The sequence below is a fragment of the Carcharhinus amblyrhynchos genome, chromosome 7, assembly GCF_965287045.1.
Source record: "Carcharhinus amblyrhynchos chromosome 7, sCarAmb.v2.hapA, whole genome shotgun sequence".
Taxonomy (NCBI): Eukaryota; Metazoa; Chordata; class Chondrichthyes; order Carcharhiniformes; family Carcharhinidae; genus Carcharhinus; species Carcharhinus amblyrhynchos.
The window spans coordinates 33,917,095-33,939,141 of record NC_137330.1 but is presented as its reverse complement, the minus strand read 5'-3'; the positions used below and the strand labels follow the sequence as shown (position 1 = coordinate 33,939,141).

Sequence of the window (22,047 nt, the reverse complement as noted above, 5' to 3'; positions counted from 1 at the left end):
GTACAACAAAGCAAAAAGCAATAGTGCTCCTCTACTCTTGCCACAATTTTAATATTTTAATACCTCAGAACAGCACCCTAGATTGTCAGCACTTTTACATCAGATCGTATATCCCTCACTCTCACTCACCAAGAATTATGTTAAGACCGTGCAAATGAATTATGGGTAGAATGCAGTACAAGGAGCTTCTTAGCACATTTGTTTAAACTGGATTCAAACTCAAAAGTCAGAGGTAAAGTGATACTGGGGGCATTTGCAAACTGAGAGTACATTGGGTGGGCTATGGGCCAGTCCACCTGCTCCACCCAGTCACATTCTGAGGACAGGTCTCATTCACACTGAATGGGTGAGCTGCTAGCACCAACCACAGTGTGTTCGTCAGCAGCTCGATGGTTGGGAGGGTGGCTAATCTGATGGAGCCGCTGATCAGAAATCAGTCGGGTGCAGCACCTCAGAAGGGATGGGTGAAAGTTCCGGGGAGTGAAATGAAGCAGCAGCTTACAACAGCAAGGAAGCTGTTTCCAATCTCCGCACCCACACCCTTGAACGGCAGGGAAGTGACATATTAGAAGTGAAGGTTTAAAACATGTAAGCGGCCGCAGCCAAAATAAAAACCAAGTTGACTGCCAGCTTTTCCTAATTGAAGCAGGTGGTAGCAATGCAGAGATGAGGATGAAAAATGGAGCCAATGTCCCGACACAAATTGCTGATATAGATGAGGCCTCCAGCCCTTTCTGGCAGAAACTCTGGCCGGCTAAGGTGAGGTGCAATGAAAATTGGAATGGAAAGAACTCCAGCGACAAGTTGGCAACTCAGCATTACGTGATTTTGGTTCTGTTACCACCCAGTATATGTCTAAAACCAGGGTAGTAACGAGATAAGAATCAGCCCCAGTTTTTTTACACAACTCCTGTAAGTTTCAATAAGATCCCCCTTCTTCTTTCTAAACTCCAATGAGTACAGACCCAGAATCCTCGCCATTCCTCATACAACAAGTTCATCATTCCAGGGATCATTCTTGTGAACCTCCTCTGGACTCCTGCAGACCAGCACATTCTTCCTGAAATACAGGGCCCAAACCTGCTCACAATACTCCAAATGGGGTCTGACAAGAGCCTTACACAGCCTCAGCAGTACCTCTCTGCTCTTGTATTCTAGCCCTGTCAACATAAATGCTGTGTGTTTCGTGACTGCAGATGCGGCCTGTCATTGGCTGCCAGCAGGATCTTTTGATCCCATTGCTGTCAATGGGGTTTCCCGTACTATGCAGCCTCACCACCAGGAAACCCGGAGTGGGAATTTGGCAACAGTGGGAATGGAAAATTCCGCGAGCGAGCACGGTTGAAAAATTCTGGCCAGGCTCTTGGCATCTCCTGAACCTGAAGGAAACTACATGTGATGAAAATGAATTCTCCCCAAAATTTCATCTTATAAAATAAACATAGAAAATAGAAGCAGGAGGAGGCCATTCAGCCCTTCCAGCCTGTTCCACCATTCATTATGACCATGGCTGAATATCCAACTCAGCAACCTGTTCCTGCTTTCCCCCCAGTATCCTTTGATCCCTTTTTCCCCAAGAGCTATATCTAACTACTTCTTGAAAACACAGAGTGCTTTGGCCTGAACTGTCTTCTGTGATAATGAATTCAACAGTGTGCTAATTGTCCCTTTAAGAATCCAACTGCAGTGTAAGAGTCACATGACCTGGGAAACCTATCAGGAAGAATGGTGGGGATCACTTGTTTACTGTTCCAGAACTTTTTCGGGAGCTGACTGCAGCTCTGAGGCTGCATGTTTCAGCATATAATTTACCGATAAGAAGTGTTGTTTTTCTCTTCATGTGTGAATCAGAATTATCGCACACATTATTGCTGATCATTCTCTGGGTGAAGAAATTTCTCCTAATCTTAGCTCGAAATGGTCTATCCCATATCCTTAGTCTGTGACCCCTGGTTCTGGATTCTCCCATCATTGGGAACATCCTTTCGGCGTCTATCCTGCATCAGTCTGTAATAATTTTGTAGGTTTTTGTGAGATCCCTACTCATTCTTAAAAACTCTAGTGAATATAATCCTAACTGACTCAATTTCTCCTCTTAATGTCAGTTCTGCCACCCAGGAAGCACTGGTAAACTTTTGCTGTGCTGCCTCCATAGCAAGAGCATCATTCCTCAGATAAGGAGATCAAAACGGCACACAATATTACAGGTGTGCCCTCTCCAAGGTCCTGTAGAATTGCATCAAGACATTCTTCCTGTACTCAAACCTTCTCACTATGAAGGCCAACATACCATTTGCCTTTGTCACCACCTGCACGGTTACTTTTGATGACTGGTGTACAAGCACACCCAGATCTCACTGCACATTCGCCTCTCCCAAACTATAGCTATTCAGAAAGTAATCTGCTTTCCTGTCTTTGCTATCAAAGTGGATAGCTTCAGATTTATCCACATTATACTGCATTTGCCATTCATTAGAAGCTGATTGGATAACTGAAGCATCTTTATGCCTTCCTCAGAGCCCACCCTCCCATTCAGCTTTGTGTGTCATTTGCAGAATTGGAGATATTGCATTTAATTCGCTCATCTAGATCATGCAAATACATTGTGAGTAGCTGGGTTCCTGGCACTGATCCCTGTGATACCTCCACTAGTCGTTGCCTGCCACTTGGAAAAATACCCATTTATTCTTAATCTTTATTCCTGATCTGCCAACCAGTTTTCTACCCATTTCAGTACACTGCCCCTAATTCTATGTGCTTTAATTTTACACACTAATCTCTTAACATGGGAACTTGTCAAAAGAGTTCTGAAAGTCCAAATGCACCACATTCACTGACTCCCCCTCATCAACTCTACGTATTCTTTTCGAGTTCCAGTCGATTTGCTAAGCATGATTTTCCTTTCATAAATTCATGTTGACACTTTCTGATCCTGCCACTGTTTTCCAAGCAGTTTGCTATTATATCTTTTGTAATGGACCCAAGAGTTTTTCCATCAACGTCAGGCTGACTTGTCTATAATTCTCCGCTTTCTTTCTGCCTTCCTTTTTAAATAGTGAAGTTACATTAGCTACACTTCAATCTGTAGGAGTCGTTCCAGAGTCTATAGAATCTTGGAAGATGACCACCAAATCATCCACTATTTCTCGGAGCACTTTGTTAAATACTCTGAGTTGTAGATTATCAGGCCCTGGAGATTTATCCACCTTCAATCCCACCAAATTTCCCAACGCCTTTTCTATACTAATCCTGATTTCCTTCACTTCTTCCATCTCACCAAACCCTGTGTTTTCCAACATTTCTGGTATATTATTTATGTCCCCCTTTTTCAAGAGAGAACCAAAGTATGTATTTAGTTGGTCATCTATTTCTTTGTTCCCCATTCCCCATGGCTGTCACGGAACTGATGAATGAAACTAAACAGAAACAGAGTCATAATTGCCTTTAACCGCAGGTTATTTTAGGCCTATTAGAAGACAGCTGTTGGGTGGCAGTGCTGCAAGTTGATGAAAGTGGACCAAGAGTTGCTAAACAGTGGCACACAGAATGGCTCTTTGGCTAAAGCAGCCATTTATCAATTACTGGTGGAAAGAGATGCCTGGAACTAATCACAATATGGCTATTAGACAAAAGGCAACAAGCAAACACAGGCGCTAGAGATGTATTTCTGTGCTCTTCCAAGTCCCTGTGCAACAGACCAATTTTTGCCATGATGTCTGTTGTTCTCTGGGAAATGCAATGCTTTGGAATCACCCTGTGTCAAATGTTGTTGCTACAATTAGAATTGACATGAAAGGTTTATAAACTCAGTCACACAGAATTAGAAGCCCTACACAAATGTTCAAAGTGTCATCGACAGGCACAATCATTAGAATGCTACAGCATTTTTAATATGTATTAGATTCAATGCACCCTTGTATCCATAATTCAATCTAATACTGTAACATGATAGCTTTCATAAAGATTCAAAGTGGAAGGCAGGAGAAATGGCAAGAAACAAATCTTCAGAGTACCTTATGCATGAAGCTTAAATATTCATTCTTTTACTGAAATTTATGCAGTGTCAGAAATGGACATGGTCAGAAACGAAGGTCAGAATATTTTCAGTTTAATTTCCTTGAGTTGGAGAATTTTGCCCCAGTAAAATTGGATCTTATTTCAATAACTGGACCAGCTAGCAATAATATCTTCAACGACTGTTCCTAACATCAAGCACATTATTTTTAGGGCAGCAGTTAACAATGGCAGAGATCTACCTAAGCAATGGTAAAAGGCTACTTACAAGTAGAGGATTTTTAAAAACAGGCTGGCAAATTTGCACAGCACTTTTGATTGGATCTGCAATGGAAAATTCAAAGAAATATAGTGAGATGACATTCTTTATACCTTATATTTAGAGCATTTTACTCACAATCATTTTCCAGAGAAAGACAACTGAGAATGTGGTGACATAGTGGTTATGTTGCAGGATTGGTAATCCAGAGATTTGGATGAATGAATGAGAGTGCAAAAGTTCAAATGCAAGAATGACAGCTAGGAATTTAAGTTAATTAAATACATTTTGAATAAAAAGACATTTTGGTGACCAAAAGATAAGCAAAATGGAGCTTTTAGCTCTATCTTGTTCCGTCATGCCCTTTAGGAACAAAAATTAGCTGACTTTGCTTGGTATATATGTAATTTGCACTAAGCTGATGTTTCTCTACACCCTAGCTATGACTGTAACACCACATTCTGCACTCCCCTGATCTTCTCTATGAACAGTATGTTTTGTCTTTATAGTGCACAAGGATCAATACTTTTCACTATATGCGACAATAATAAATCAAATCAAAGTAATTCCAGACCCACTGCAATATAATTGATTCTTAAATATCTTTGTTTTTTATCGAACTGTTACATGAACATTGAGTGGGAATTTGCACACCCGTTCTGTGTGTTTTGTGGCAGCCCGCCATTAGCTGGTGGCAGGATCTTCTCTTCCCATTTATGTTAATAGGGTTTCCAATTGTTTGTGTCCTCTGCCATGAGGTAACTAGTGGTATGGGTGGATTATCATTATTCAATTGTCAAAGGCTGCTCTGCAAAGAACGGACTTGTCTTTACCGTAGTATCTACAGCACTGCTACTGCCCCAAGAAATGAGGGTGGACCTGGGTAAGATGTAATGTCAAGCGTCGGTGCAGAGTTGATGGGTGGAATGGCCTCCTTCTGCACTGCCGTGATTCTATCTATGCATAGTCAACTACTCAAGGAAGCATTTATTCTTGTTTAACATGTCTGGATCAGTTACATAGCTGCAGTAACTGGCCAAAGCAAGAATCCTATGGAGCAACAAGCACTCATTTTCACATACATATTATCAGAATGAATGCAACTTTAGTATTGAATGCCAATTTGCAGATGTCAAAATATAAATTTAATGGACTGGGCACAATTCATGTTTTGGAAATACATATCTTCCAGAAGGTGCATTGACGATGGGTAAGACCTAGTATCTACAGTTGGCACATCGGTCACAAAATCAAAATGAATTTGGTTGGGGGGGGAGGGGGGGTTGGAGTTTGGTGGGGGGAGTAGAAAGAAATTCTCCAGTCTTGCACATCCCTCTGCTGCTGCTAGTGAGTACAGAGAATTTGACTCTTAGCCTAATCTCTGTTCACAGCAGCAGACTGCAGGCAAGGTTGGTGAATTCTGGCTGTAGTCTCCCTGATAACTGAAGGTGAGATAAATCTAAGTTTGGGTAGCATGTAGCTTATAAACACTCTGACTTTTCATAAAGTTACTTAATAAACTTCACCTTCTTGATGAGGTGTTGGAGCAACAGCCTTATCCTCAGAATGGTCACCACTGTCACTGATCTTCTTCTATTAAAGAGAAATATTATGAAATGAAATGCCTTTTGTCAGATCCAAGCTGCCTCAGCTATTATGATCCATCTTTACAGCAACATTGCAAAAGTTCCCAGTTATACTCTTCACATCTGACCAATATTTCATGACAGCCTACATTTAGTCTCATACTAGCAGGTTTCCTGCTCACGTCATCAAGTATGTTTCTTTGCCAGGATCTCCTTTTATCATCAATGCATGAATGCTAACTTAAATAAATTTAAGTGAAAAGCTGCTGTTACTTAAACAGCTGCAGCAGAATTATTGATAAAACAATAGGTTAAAACTTTAAAATATTTCTAATTAGAAGTATTACTCTGCTCCCTTTCAAAAAGGATTTGGTCGTCCATTTATTCAACAATCTTTAGCCAAAATTGCCAATGATCTATCTTAGCCTCCTCCAGGTGTCCCCAGCAGCAGAGACACCAATCTTCAGCAATTCAAGTCATTCCAAGGGACTTCAAGAAACAGTTGAAGGCAATGGAATACTGCAAAAACTATGGACCCCTGACAATATTCCAGCAATCGTACTGAAGACTTGTACTGCAGATCTTGCTGCGACCCTAGCCAAGCTATTCCAATACAGCACTAGCATCTACCTGACATTGATGCCCTGTCCAAGAAAAGCATAATGAATAACGTCTGTTGTAGGTAAAATGTTAGAATCCGTCATCAAGGAGGAAATAGCGAGGCATCTTGAGGGGAATTGCTTGATAGAGCAGATGCAGCACGGTTTCGTTAAGGGGAAGTCGTGTCTGACAAATTTATTGGAGTTCTATGAGGATGTGTCTAGGGCGGTGGATAGAGGAGAGCCGGTGGATGTGGTCTTTCTTGATTTTCAGAAGGCGTTTGACAAGGTACCTCACAAGAGGTTATTGCAGAAGGTAAGGGGGCATGGAGTTGGGGGTAGGGTGTTAGCGTGGATAGAGGATTGATTGTCAAATAGGAGGCAGAGAGTGGGGGTCAATGGGTGCTATTCGGATTGGCGGTTGGTGACTAGTGGAGTGCCCCAGGGGTCGGTGCTGGGGCCTCAGCTATTTACCATTTATACGGATGATCTGGAGGAGGGAACCGAGTGTATGGTGTCGAAATTTGCTGATGACACCAAGATTGGTGGAACGGCAAATTGCGCGGAGGGTGTGGAGAGTCTGCAGAAGGATCTAGATAGGCTGGGCGAATGGGCCAGGAACTGGCAAATGGAATTTAATGTTGGCAAGTGCGAGGTGGTCCACTTTGGTAGGAATAATGGTAGGAAGGACTATTACTTACGTGGCGAAAAACTGCAGCAGGCGACGGTGCAGAGGGACCTTGGGGTCTTTGTGCATGAGTCGCAAAAACCCAGCCTGCAGGTGCAGCAGGTGGTCAGGAAGGCGAATGGGATGCTGGCCTTCAAAGCGAGGGGGATTGAATATAAAAGTAGGGAGGTCTTGCTGCAGCTGTATAGGGCATTGGTGAGGCCGCAGCTGGAGTACTGTGTGCAGTTTTGGTCGCCGCACTTACGCAAGGATATTTTGGCCTTGGAGGGAGTGCAGAGGAGGTTTACTAGGCTGATGCCAGAGTTGAGAGGGTTGAGCTGTGAGGAGAGGCTGAATAAACTAGGCTTGTACTCGTTAGAGTTTAGAAGAATGAGGGGAGATCTCATTGAAACATATAAGATGATGAGTGGGATGGATAGGATAGAGGTGGAGAGACTCTTCCTGCTCAGAAAGGACAGTAGGACTAGGGGGCACAGCCTCAAGATAAAGGGGGGGCGGTTCAGAACGGAGTTGAGGAGGAACTTCTTCACTCAAAGGGTGGTGAATCTCTGGAATTCTCTGCCTGTTGAAGTGGTTGAGGCTGCCTCGCTAAATATTTTTAAGACGCGGGTTGATGGGTTTTTGATAAGTGAGGGGATTAAGGGTTATGGGGAGAGGGCGGGAATGTGGAACTGAGCCACGACAGATCAGCCATGATCTTATTGAATGGCGGGGCAGGCTCGAAGGGCTAGATGGCCTACTCCTGCTCCTATTTCTTATGTTCTAATCAATGATGCCAATCAGTGTCCCATCAGTTTGCTCTTTATCATTAGCAAAGTGATGGAAGTTGTCGTTGATAATACTTAATGTGGCTCTTATCAATGGCTTGTGCATTGATGCTTATTTTAAGCTATGCCAGTGGCACTCTGTTTCTGACCTCATTACAGCCTTGGCCCATACATGGCCAAAAGAACAGAACTCACAACGGAAGATGAGTGACTGTCCTTGACCGAGTGTGGCATAAAGGAACCCTGGCAAAATTGAAATCATTGGGAATCGGGGGGAAAAATCTCCACAGGGTATTGTCAGACAACAAAGTATCTCGATCTCATGAAAAGGAACACAGTCAATGTTTGATTCAGCTGCCACTGCATACCTGCATATAGTTTTCTGCCTCCCTTGCTGAGATGTGACCAGCACTCACCTGATGTTTTATGGGAGTCTTTGCTATCCTGTCCTTGCAACTTGACCTGGGAGTGAGTGATGGCAATATATTTGCAGCAAAGTGCATATTGCTATAAAGTAATTCCAGGAAGAGACAAAATTAATATAATTGTCATGGCATATCACAAGATTTATGAAGCTTCAAAAAAAAAATCAGTTTCCTGAAGTCTGCCAATTGTATACATTTAAAATTAAAAATGTTACTCACTTCGTGCAAAATGAATTGCAAAGAATTGTGTGTAGTAAACCCCAATATAAGAACAATAAACGTATTATCATTAGATCCACTGCATTAAACATTGATAAATATTAAACAGAATTTAAAAATCAGATGGGGTTCTCAGACCGCGCTCACCCAAAACCAGAGAATCCCGGACAAGATCAACGGATCTTTGCAATGGTCATGCAGGACAAAGCAGCCTGCTTGATCTAGTCCTTAAACATCAACCCCTCCATCACTGGCATACAATGACCACAGTGTGTATCATCGACAAGATGCATTGCTGTAACTCGCCAAGTCCTCTTTGACAGAGGTCTTGGTGAATACAGCAACACGTCTTTGACTTCATGTCTCACTGATTTGATTGATTTATTTGAAAGGGTAAGCAAGAAGGTAGATGAGGACAGTGCAGTTGATGTTGTCTACATGGACTTTAGCAAGGCTTTTGACAAGGTACCACATGGTAGGTTGTTGCACAAAGCTAAATCTCACGGGATCCAGGGTGAGGTGGTTAAATGGATACAAAATTGGCTTACTAACAGAGCTAGAGGGTGGTTGTAGAGGGTTGTTTTTCAAACGGGAGGCCTGTGACTAATGGTGTCCCTCAGGGATCAGTGCAGGGTCCACTGTTATTTGTCATTTATATAATGATTTGGATGAGAATATAGGAGATATGGTTAGTAAGTTTGCAAATGACACCAAGATTGATGGCATAATGGACAGTGAAGAAGGTTATCTTGGATTGCAACAGGATCTTGATCAACTGGGCCAGTGGGCTGATGAATGGCAGATGGAGTTTAACTTAGACAAATGCGAGGTGATGCATTTTGGTAGACTGAACCACAGCAGGACTTACTCAGTTAATGCTAGGGCGTTGGAGAGAGTAATACAACAAAGAGATCTAGGGTACAGTTTCATAGCTCCTTGAAAGTGGAGTCACAGGTGGACAGAGTGGTGAAGAAAGCATTCAGCATGCTTCGTTTCATTGGTCAAAACACTGAATACAGGAGTTGGGATGTCTTGTTGAAGTTGTACAAGACATTGGTAAGGCCCCATTTGGAATATGGTGCAATGTTCTGTCACCCTATTATAGAAGGGTATTATGAAACTAGAAAAAGTGCAGAAGGGATTTACTAGGATGCTCCCGGGACTTGATGGTTTGAGTTATAAAGAGAGGCTGGATAGTCTGGGGCTTTTTTCTCTGGAGCGAAGGAAGCCGAGGGGTGATCTTATGGACGTCTATAAAATAATGAGAAGTGTAGATCAGCTAGATAGTCAATATGTTTTCCCAAAGCTGGGGGAGTCTAAAACTAGAGGGCATAGGTTTAAGGTAAGAGAGGAGAGAGACAAAAGGATCCAGGGGGCAATTTTTTCACACAGAGGGTGGTGAGTATCTGGAACAAGCTGCCAGAGGTAGTAGTACAATTGTATATTTTAGAAAGCGTTTCGACAGTTAAATGGGTATTATGCGTACAGAGGGAAATGGATTAAATGTGGGCAATTGGGACTAGTTTAGGGGTTAAAAATAAAAGGGTGGCATGGACAAGCTGGCCAAAGGGCCTGTTTCCATGCTGTAAACTTCTATGAGTATGACAGCACCTCTGAAATCTACAAACTCTATCAATTAGAAGAACAAATCTAGGGTATGCACAAAAAAAAACGACAACCTCCAAGTTCCCTCTATGTCATAAAGCATTCTGACTTGGAACTATGGGCTCTACTTTACCATTGTGTTGTGCCCGTTTTTGGGTGTGAAAACATGGTGAAGTCAGCTGTGAGGCCATTAACATGATCTGTGCCATGCAGATGGCCGTTTTACTGAAACCTGGGAATGATGGCGATCCGATTCGCGCCCGAAACAGGCGCAACAGCGATTTAAATGCATTTGCAAGTATTTCAATTAATTAATGAACTGCTCGCTCAACTTTATCAACATTTCCACCTTTACCGCCTTTTTCGCCGATCTGGAATCATGCTGAAATGAATCTGCTGAATAAAAGTCTGAATCGGGCATTCCAGCTGCTGAACAGGTGCGTTCAGAGCTTCCAATGGCTTTCTGACTCAGAATCTGAATCATGCTGTGAGCGGGGCTTAGCACGCCCGAAACAATCAGAGCTCTGAACTGCACATGCACAGTTGGAAAAAATTTGAAAAAGCGCGCCAGTGTCAGATCGTTCCTGGGCCGCAGAAAATGGAGAAAGTGGCCTGGGAGCGAAAAGCGGGAGTGATAGTCTAGTCATCACTGTCGCCCTTATCCACCAACCCCCTCCCCACTGCCCAGACTGATGACGAACTCCTGCCCCCCAACTACCAGAGATCCGTCTAACACACACCCCCCCACCACCAATCAGAGAGCAATCTGGCCTCCCTCCCCCCCCCACCCCATCAGAGAATGATCAGGCCTCCCTCCCCACCAGAGAATGATCTGACCCGCCTCCCTCCCCACCCCCAAACACTGATCTGAGTCTGAGAGCTGTTGGAAGCTCTGAACTCGCCTTTTCACCAGCTGGAGCACCCGATTCAGACTTTTATTCAGCAGGTTCATTTTGGCGTGATTCCGGATTGGTGAATGCAGCGGTAAATGGGGGAAATGCTGATAAAGTTGGGTGGGCAGCTCATTAATTCAATTGAAATACATTTAAATCGACGTTGCACCCGTTTCTGGCGCGATTCGGATCGCTGCGACTCCCGGGTTTCGATGAAGTGGCAGTCTACGCGGATGTGGGTGCAGATCGCATTCATGGCCTCACATCTGACTTTACCATGATGCAATGGTAAAATAGGGCCCTCTGACGCAGATCTGTGGTGGGGAAGGAGGAGGACGAGGCGGCTCAGATCATTCTCGGGTGGAGAGGCCCGATTGTTGTCTGGTGGTGGGAGGTGAGGGCCGATCATTGTCTTATGGGTGAGGGGGGAGGCTTGATTGTTGACTGGTCTGGGGGGGGAGGAGGAGACGGGTCAGATGTATCTCTGGTGGGCGGGGGGGTGGGGGATCCTTGTCTGGTGGTGGTGGGGAGAGAGGAGGATGTGGGTCAGATGTTCCTATGGGGGGGTTGGTGGGGGGGGAGTGAGGCCAGATTGTTCTCTGAGGGGGCAGGTGGGGGTAAGATGTTTCTCTGGCAGGGGGAGACGGGTGGAGGCCCAATCACTCGCTGGTGGGGGAGGGGGGCAGATGGATCTCTGGTAGGCGGGGGGGAGGGGGGAACAGGATGGTCAGCTGCCACTCTGTGGATGATCAGTGCTGGGAGTAAAAGGGGCAGGGAGTCACGATCAGTCTGGGTAGCAGGTGGGTTGATGGATAAGGGGGACAATGATGCCCGTGGGGACCATCGCTCCTGATTTTTGTTCCTGAGCCACTTTCTTCGCTTTCTGCGGCCCGGGAGCAATCTGACACTTCTTCAAATTTCAGCGCTCCAATCGTTCTGGGTGTGAAAATCTGACCCACGGTTTTTTTTTCAGGCTGAGTGCGTATGGAGGCACCTAAAAGCAGATTCCTAAGTCGGATCTGAATTACGCCCAGATTCAGCACTCTGAATGAAAATGGTTAAATCAGGCCCTATACTGTCATTTCTTCACTTGTCACTGGGTTAGATCCCTTGAACTCTTGTGAGAGTGCCTGTATGACATAGAATTCAGTGGTTCAAGTGCAGTTAGAGTTGGGCGTTACCTTGCTCACATAAACAAATAAAAATATCTTTGAGTTAATATGGCTTTCCGGAATCTTTTCTATTGTAAATTGAAATGAATACTTACAATAAACTAGTAACGCAAATGTTTATAACTCTTGTAGGCAACTGAATGTGTATTTTATTAATTTTATCTGTTAGCAGCTATGAAAATGCAAACATTGTTCATTAAGATAATTGAAAGGCAGAATCAAACCTGTTCGGCACGCTGTTGATGGCCAATGACTTATTCAACAGCTGGTGGTTCTGGTTGATCTGGAATTGGACACAAATGGAATGAATTTGACTCTCTCCTGAGCTCAATGGGTTTACAATGAGTTCTTGCATTGCTACATGCAAATTTCAGAAGGCATTTGGGAGAAATAGCCTTGCACTCTACAGCATGAAAACTGATGTCATTGCCTTCCCAGGACAAAATAAACTGGGAGGAAGATTTCTCTATTGGTAAGGGATGGAACAGACACATTCTCGCCAAACTGGGCTTCCAGCTACTTTCCACTTGGAACACTTAACTGCCTAGTACAACAATGTGAAAACAATAGTGCTCCTCTACTCTTGCCACAATTTTAATATTTTAATACCTCAGAACAGCACCCTCAGATTGTTAGCATTTTTACATCAGATTGTATATCCCTGTGGTTTTTCAAATGGCAAATTGATGCTGTGGACTCTCACTCACCAGGAATTATGTTAAGACCGTGCAACTGAATTATGGGTAGAATGCAGCATAAGAAGCTTCTTAGCCCAATTGTTTAAACTGGATTCAAACTCAAAGCTCAGAGGTAAAGTGATACTGGGGGCCATTTGCAAACTGAGAGTACACTGGGTGGGCTGTGGGCCGGTCCACCTGCTCCAGCCAGTCAGTTTTTGAGGACAGGTCTCATTCACACTGAATGGGTGAACTGCTAGCACCAACCACAGTGTGTTCATCAGAGCTCGGTGGTTGGAAGGGTAGGTAATCTGATGGGGCAGCTAATCAGAAATCAGTCAGGTGCAGCACCTCAGAAGAGGTGGGTGAAAGTTCTGGGAGTGAAATGAAGCAGCAGTTTACAACAGCAAGGGAGTTGTTTCCAATCTCCGCCCCTGCCCCCTTCAACCACAAGGAAGTGTCATAATGGAAGTTAAGGTTCAAAACATGTAAGTGACTGCAGCCAAAATAAAAACCAAACTGACTTCTAGCTTTCCCTATTTGAAGCTAAGGTTCATGCTCTAGACTTGTAACACCCAGAGTTTGTGGCTGGGTTGAAGGTGGTAGCAATGCAGAGACTAGGATGAAAATGGAGTCAATGTCCTGACCCAATTTGCTGATATAAATGAGACCTCCAGCCCTTTCTGGCAGAAACTCTGGCCGGCTAAGATGAGGTGCTATGAAAATTGGAATGGAAAGAATTCCAGCGACAAGTTGGCAACTCAGCATTATGTGATTTTGGTTCTGTTACCAACCAGTATATGTCTAAAACCAGGGCAATAAAGAGATAAGAATCAGCTCCAAATTTTTTACACAACTCCTGTCACCCAGTTGCAGAAAGAGCCTTTCTGCGGTCTGGGAATGAATTGGAAGAATATAGAGAAAGGTCAAATGGTTTTAACATTGAGGTCTTTGAAATGACCAAGATGTTTTATCCTATCTTGCACTGTGTTGGCATCACTCTCACACTCGAAAGCCCACATACGCAAACCTGATCCACATCTTAACAGAGTGCAGAGCTAACTCCATCTTACCTTCTTTAAAAAGTTTATGTATTGATCATAAGTAAGACTTACATGAACACTGTAATGAAGTTACTGTGAAATTCCACGAGTCAGCACATTCTGGTGCCTGTTCAGGTCAATGGACCTAACCAGCATGTCTCTCAGACTATGGGAGGAAACCGGAACACCCTGGGAAACCCATACAAACACGGAGAGAACGGCAAACTCCACACAAACAGTGATCCAAGCTGGGAATCGAACCCGGGTCTCTAGTGCTCTGAGGCAGCAGTGCTAACCACTGTGCAAAGAACGTAGAGGGACAAGCAGTATGGAGGAAGCGGGGGGCTGCAGAAGAATTTGGACAGGAGAGTTGGCAGAAAAGCGGCAGATGGAATACAGTGTGGAAAAGTGTGACGTTATGCATTTTGGAAGGAGGAATGGAGGCATAGACTATTTTCTAAATGGGGAAATGCTTTGGAAGTCAGAAGCACAAAGGGACTTGGGAGTCCATGTTGAAGATTCTCTTAAAGTTAATGTGCAGGTTCAGCTGGCAGTTAGGAAGGCAAATGCAATGTTAGCATTCACGTTTTGAGGGCTAGAATACAGCTTGAAGAGCAGAAATGTACTTCTGAGTCTGTGTAAGGCTCTGGTCAGATCCCATTTGGAATATTGTGAGCAGTTTTGGGCCCTGTATCTCAGGAAGGATCTGTTGGTCTTGGAAAAAGTCCAGAGGTGGCTCACAAGAATGATCCCCGAAATGAAGAGCTTCTTGTAGGAGGAATGGTTGAGGATTCTGGGTCTGAACTCACTGGACTTCAGAAGAAGGAGGGAGAATCTTATTGAAACTTACAGGATACCACGAGGCCTGGATAGTGTGGATGTGGAGAAGATGTTTCCACTAATAGGAAAAATTAGAACCAGAGGGCACAACCTCAGACTAAAGGGACGGTCCTTTAAAACAGAGTTGAGGAATTTCTTCAGCCAGAGAATGGTGAATCTGTGGAACTCTTTACTGCAGAAGATTGTGGAGGCCAGGTCATTGAGTGTCTTTAAGACAGAGATAGATAGGTTCTTGACTAATAAGGGGATCAGGGATTATGGGGAAAAATTGGGATGAGACAGATATCAGCCATAATTGAATGGCAGAGCAGACTCAATGGGCCAAGTGGTGTAAGTCTGCTCGTATGTTTTATGGTCTTAGCCTGCTCAGCAGTGCAGAACATCACGCTGCGCCTTGACTGCCTACAACAGGCACAGCAGTGAGGCACGCCTGACCAACAACCTGTCCTGGTTCCCCCATGCCAACACTATAGTTAAGAAAACCCACCAACACCTCTATTTTCTCAGAAGACTAAAGGAATTTGGCATATCGGCTACGCCTCCCACCAACCTTTACAGATGCGCCATATAAAATATTCTTTCTGTTGTATCACATCTTGGTATGGCTCCTGCTCTGCCCAAGACTAAACATTGGGAATGTAGCCCAAATCTATCACGCAAGCCAGTCTCCCATCCACTGACTGTGTCTACACTACACTGTATCTTGGAAAAGCAGCAGGGTAATTAAGGATCCATGCACCCCAGACATTCACTTGTCCACCTTCTTCCGTCGGGACAAAAGATACAAAGCTCTGAGGTCACATACCAACCAACTCAAGAACAGCTTCTTCCCTGCTGCCATCAGACTTTTGAATGGATCTACCTTGCATTAAGTTGATCTTTCGCTATACTCTAGCTTTGACTGTAACACTACATTCTGCCCTCTTGTTTCCTTCTCTATGAACGCTTTGTCTGAATAGCGTGCAAGAAACAATACTTTTCACTTAATACCAATACATGCGACAATAGTAAATCAAACCAAATCACTGAATTTGGGCACAACATGCTTTCCGCTTTTGGAAGCCATGTCTTCATTGGAACTGTCTTGGACTGCAAACAGTGTGAACACAGTGCAGGGGCACTGGTTAAACACGGTGTCTGGAAATAGGGAGTGCTAAAGTCACAGAGAGATGGGGGAATCAGATGCTGCCCACCGGTGAAACACCGTGTTCCCTATGGGTGATTAATTAATGCAGTCTGGAGCATATGATACAGCACAAAAACCCCTCCATTGTGGCTGGCAGGTGGAACATGATTTTATTTTATGCCCACTGACGTTCACAGAAAATTCCAGTCTATCCTCTCTCGTATACTCCACAATGTAAATCTTTCTGTACAGATATCCCCAAATTTAATCATATTTTGTACTAAACTTATTCTCAAATACTAGAGCTTAAGAAGTGAAAGCATTTGCCTCCCACAGAATCCCTTTTACTGGGAAATGTTGTCCAGCGATTAACCACAGAGAAGTGATGGCCGTTGTTGTCATTGACTCTTCAATGCAGTGCAAGTGTCCCAGGTTAGAGTTGGGCAGCTGACATTAAATTAGAGATAGGGGACACAATGGGTGGGATTCTCTGATCTCATCCATGCCCACGCTGCTGCTAGCAAGACTGGAGAATTTGGTGCTCAGCCAAAACGCCATTCAGTTCAGTGGCAGTGGAAAATTCTAGCCTCAGTCAAGGTCAATCTTTTGTGGCCCAGTGACTCATTCACCTCAATTATTGAGTTGTGTAAGGTTTGTGAGCAGATAATGGTATTGAGTCCATTTAAAGCAGCCCACTTATGGCACAGTGTCACTCCTACACTAGCTCTCGCTGGCACTGTTTAGGTTGCTATGTGGAATTATTTGTCAAATTAAGAAACTCACAGTCAAAAGGAAACTATTTTCATGTAACCAAATTTCATGTGGCACAGTGGTTAGCACTGCTGCCTCACAGCACTAAGGTTTGATTCCTGGCCTCAGGTCACTGTGTGGAGTTTGCACGTTCTCCCTATGTCTGCTTGGGTTTCCTTCAGGTGCTCTGGTTTCTTCCCACAGTCTAAAGTTGTGTGGGTTAGGTGGATTGCCCCTTAGTGTCAGGTGACTAGCTAGAGTAAATGCATGCGGATAGGACTTGGGTGGGATAGTAGTTGGTGCAGACTCGATGGACCGAACGGACACCTTCTGCACTGTAGGATTCTATGATTGTATGATTCTAAGGTTACAGTATCTGGGACATGTGATGCACAATCAAGGTCATCACAGAACCTCTACAGTGCAGAAGGAAGCCATTTGGCCATTGCACCTCACTCATGCCCTTTCCCTGTTACCCCACATACTTACCCCACTAATCCCTTAACCTACACATCTCAGAATATTAAGGGGAAATTTAACACAGCCAATCAATCTAACCTGCATCTTTTTGGACTTATTTTCTTTAATCTTGTTATCAGTGTACATTCACTTGGTACAGCTTTAACTTTCACTAAGCACAGTACTAGTCTCTACATTTTACAGCTGAAAGTACTCACTGTTAGTGCCGTCTTTTGTAAATACAGGAAAATGCGCCTTGCTGCAGGATTTTTACTGATGCAAGACTCTAAAGGTCTCTTTGGTGCTGGCCTTACTGCATATCTGATACGCTTCTACAAAATTAATGCCAATACATCATACAACGTTAGTAACACAGACAAAAATGTTCAAAACTATTACAATTATTTAAGAAAAACACAGAAATGGCAGAGTGAGCTTGAAGGGCCAAATCATCTACTCCTGCTTCTTGTTCCATATGTAACTTATTCCTGTTCTAGTGACTCATCAACCTCACTCATCGATTTCCATTCGAAGCTGAGTGTGATTTGTACAAGACGGCAATAATAACCATGGCCAACGATTTCAAAAAGTCCACACCAGAAGTTGTGAGTACAGCAAATAGATGTAGCCATAGAATTTAGAGGCTAGTGTTGAAATTTGTTAGCTGAACCAAGGGAATATGGACTGATTACAAGATGAAAGATAATAAAACTTGTTTGTATATCACAAGTCCCAAATATTGAATCATGAAAATTCAATATTTCTCTAGAGTCCATTGAAATGGTGTCAGTCCTACATCACTCTCTGGCTGGTATTGTTTAGGTGTGATGCTCATTCTTAAAATAAGAGAATCAAACTAAAATGGAATAATTTTCATGATTCAACATTTGGGACTTGTGATATACAAACAAGTTTTATTCTCTTTCATCTTGTCCATATTCATATTCAGTCCATATTCCCTTAGTTTCGCTAACAAATTTCAACACTAGCCTCTAAATTCTATGGCTACATCTATTTGCTATACTCACAACTTCTGGTGTGGACTTTTTGGAATTGTTGGCCAGGGTTATTATTGCCCTCTAGTACGAATCACACCTAGGAAGAATATTCTCCAAAAGGCTGGCATCAATCTATGCAAGAGCAACAAGTGAATACAATTAATACACAAGTTAATAGGAACAGAAATAGTCAGAGCTTTTAAACTAATTAGATGGAATTAACACGGGGCAATATTCATTTTGATTACTTCTCAGGTTTGGTGGAGTCGCCAAAGCAGACACAAATGGCCTCCTTTTGCGCTGTAACAATTCTCTGAGTCAGTGCTACTTAACTGACAGTGCTCAATAACATGGTTCAGCTACATTTCCCACCTTGTGACATGAAGCAAATATTAGTATGTTTACATGTGTTCTTACGTGCCTCTTGAGTCTTTCCGAAGTTATAAGGAGTACAAACTTACAAACTTGATAAGGTGAAGTTAGAATTATTAGGCAATACTGTTTCTGCACTCAGTAGGAAAGCTCAGTTCATCAAAATTCATTTAGTACACTCGGATTCACTTTGTTTCCTCGAGGGAAATAATTAAATTGTTACCCTTTTTCACACAGCTGGATTGACCAAGTTGTGTGTTCTTAATTATTACAGGCTGCTGCAGAGAGAGGGAGTGCAGATCTTGGTTAAAGTCAAAGATACAATACCCAGTTTCTTGGAAATAGGTTATGGTAAACTACTGCCTTCTCTTTTTTCTGTTATATTTCAATGTCAGTTTGACAAACTTCTTACCAGAGAGCCAAATTCACCAGACTAACTTGACAATGGCTCCAGCTGAGTACAAGTAGATAGACTTGTCATGTCAACGAGGAGTGTGAACATTTGCTAGAGGATAGGATGAGGTTGCACTGCCTCTGCCATGTTGACTTGGACACCACTTCTAAGTGCTAAACCCATCTCCTATTCTACTGTCCAGTGAACATAATTCCTTGAGGTGTAGGTTTAAGTTAACGGTAGCCATGCTATACATTATTATTATGCTATATATGATTATGCTATATATTACAGCCTTGTTCCTGTGTACGTATGGCCAGAAATTCTGAAAAGTGTTGCATATCACAGCTTTCAGTTCCTCAGTGACATTTCCTACATTTGTGTAATTTTTTTTCACATAATTTTCTCATTTTCAATTTGCATTGAAAAATGGAAATGTTTTAGTTTCTGTTAATTCATTCTATAAAGTATGTTCACAGCAAGTAAGCTGGAATATCCATGGCCCAAGTCTTCCTGTCTCTGGCTCTTCAGAGGTAAGCACAGTAAGAAGTCTCACAACACCAGGTCCAACAGGTTTATTTGGCAGCACAAGCTTTCGGAATCTCACTCCTTCATCAGGTGAGGAGGACTTGTGTTCACAAACAGGGCATCGACAGACACAAACACAAATTTCAAGGTAATGGTTGGAATGCGAGTCCTTACAGGTAATCAAGTCTTAAAGGTACAGACAATGTGAGTGGAGGGCCAAGCACGTTAAAGAAGTGTGTATTGTCTCCAGCCACGGCAGTTTGTGAGATTTTGCAAGCCCAGGCAAGTCGTAGGGGTTACAGATAGTGTGACATGAACCCAAGATCTGGGTTGAAGCCGTCCTCATGTTGCGGAACTTGGCTATCAGTCACTGCTCAGCAACTCTGCATTGTCGTGTGTCGTGAATGCTGCCTTGGAGAACACTTACCCAAAGATCAGAGGCTGAATGCCCGTGACTGTTGAAGTGTCAGGGAACAACAAAGAATCAGTGACAACAAACCAGCCCGGCCTCCTGGACAGACATGGGGATGGGATTTTCCAACATCCATGCCACATGTTTCGTGGCTGCAGAGATGGCCTATCATTGGCCGGCAGCAGGATCTTCTGATCCCATCGCTGTCAATGGGGTTTCCCGTTCTATGCAGCCCCACCACCAGGAAACCCAGAGTGGGAATTTGGCATCAGCAGGATCGGAAGATTCCACGAGTGACAACAGTTGAAAAATTTCGGCCAAGCTCTTGGCATCTCCTGAGCTTGAAGGAAACTACATGTGAAGAAAATGGATTCTCCCCAAAATTTCATCTTGTAAAATAAACATAGAAACATAAAAAATAGCAGGGGGAGGTCATTCAGCCCTTCAAGCCTGTTCCACCATTCATTATGACCATGGCTGAATATCCAACTCAGCAACCTGTTCCTGCTTTCCCCCCAGTATCATTTGATCCCTTTTTCCCCAAGAGCTATATCTAACTACTTCTTGAAAACATAGAGTGCTTTGGCCTCAATTGTTTTCTGTGATAATGAATTCAACAGTGGGCTAATTGTCCCTTTAAGGATCCAAGTGCAGAGTGTAAGAGTCACATGACCTGGGAAACCGAGAAGGGAGAATGGTGGGGATCACTTGTGAGCTTTGTTTACTGTTCTGGAACTTTCTCGGGAGCTGACTGCAGCTTTGAGGCTGCAACTTTCAGTGCAGACTTTACCCATAAAAAGTATTATTCTTCACATGTGAACAAGAATTATTGCACATGGGCTGACCACTCTTTGGGTGAAGAAATTCCTCCTAATCTCAGCTCTAAATGGTCTATCCCATATCCTTAGTCTGTGACCCCTGGTTCTGGACTCTTCCATCATTGGGAACATCCTTCCAGCTTCTACCCTGTATAGATCTGTAAGAATTTTATAGGTTTTCGTGAGATCCCCCCATATTCTTTGAAACTCTAGTGAATATAATCCCAACAGACTCAAATTCTCCTCTTAACGTCAGTCCTGCCATCCCAGGAATCACTCTTGTAAACCTTTGCTGTGCTGCCTCCATAGCGAGAGCACCCTTCCTCAGATAAGACCACCAAAATTTCACACAATATTCCAGGTAAGGTCTTGTATAATTGCATCAAGACACCCCTCCTATACTCAAACCTTCTCACTATGAAGGCCAACATACCATTTGCCTTCTTCACCACCTGCAGCACCTGCACGGTTACTTTCGATGACTAGTGTACAAGCACACCCAGTTCTCATTGCACATTCCCTTTTCCCAAACTATAACCATTCAGATAATAATCTGTTTTCCTGTTTTTGCTACCAAAGTAGATAGCCTCACATTTATCCACATTATACTGCATTTGCCATTCCTTAGAAGTTAGGTGGATAACTGAAGCATCTTTAAGCCCTCCTCGGAGCTCATCCTCCCGTCCAGCTTTGTGTGCTATTTGCAAATTTGGAGATACTGCATTTAATTCACTCATCTAGATCATGCAGTACATTCTGACTGGCTGGGTTCCTGGCACTGATCCCTGCCACACCTCCACTTGGTGCCTGCCACTTGGAAAAATATCCATTTATTCCTAATCTTTATTCCTTGTCTGTCAACCAGTTTTCTACCCATCTCAATACACTGCCCCTAATCCCATGTGCTTTAATTTTACACGCTAATCTCTTACGCGGGAACTTGTCAAAAGAGTTTTGAAAGTCCAACTGCACCATATTCACTGGCTCCCCCTCATCAACTCTACTAGCTGCATTCTTGTTGAGTTCCAGTCGATTTGCCAAGCATGATTTTCCTTTTGTACATTCATATTGACATTTTCTGATCCTGCCACTGTTTTCCAAACAGTTTGCTACCATATCTTTTATAATGGACCCTAGAATTTTTCCCCACTATCGACGTCAGGCTGACTGGTCTATAATTCTTTGCTTTCTTTCAACCTCCCTTTTTAAATAGCGAGGTTATATTAGCTACCCTCCAATCTGTAGGAGCTGTTCCACAGTCTCTAGAATCTTGGAAGGTGACCACCAAATCATCCACTATTTCTCAGGGCACTTTGTTAAGTACTCTGAGTTGTAGATTATCAGGCCCGGAGGCTTTATTTACCTTCACTCCCATCAATTTCCCTAACATCTTTTCTCTACTA

General features: G+C 43.3%; 1 protein-coding gene across 1 annotated transcript in view; it reads right to left on the bottom strand.

Annotated features, from left to right (window-relative positions):
- LOC145345361 (uncharacterized) overlaps positions 1-22,047 on the bottom strand; it is a 60,055-nt gene that overhangs the window by 30,967 nt on the left and 7,041 nt on the right. Inside the window, exons 3-7 of the mRNA XM_080193178.1 lie at positions 17,341-17,454; positions 12,452-12,510; positions 8,330-8,420; positions 5,800-5,866; positions 4,283-4,338 (exon numbers count right to left, since the gene is read on the bottom strand). Coding sequence (XP_080049304.1) covers positions 4,283-4,338; positions 5,800-5,866; positions 8,330-8,420; positions 12,452-12,510; positions 17,341-17,454 — 387 coding nt within the window. The remainder of the gene's footprint in view (positions 1-4,282; positions 4,339-5,799; positions 5,867-8,329; positions 8,421-12,451; positions 12,511-17,340; positions 17,455-22,047) is intronic.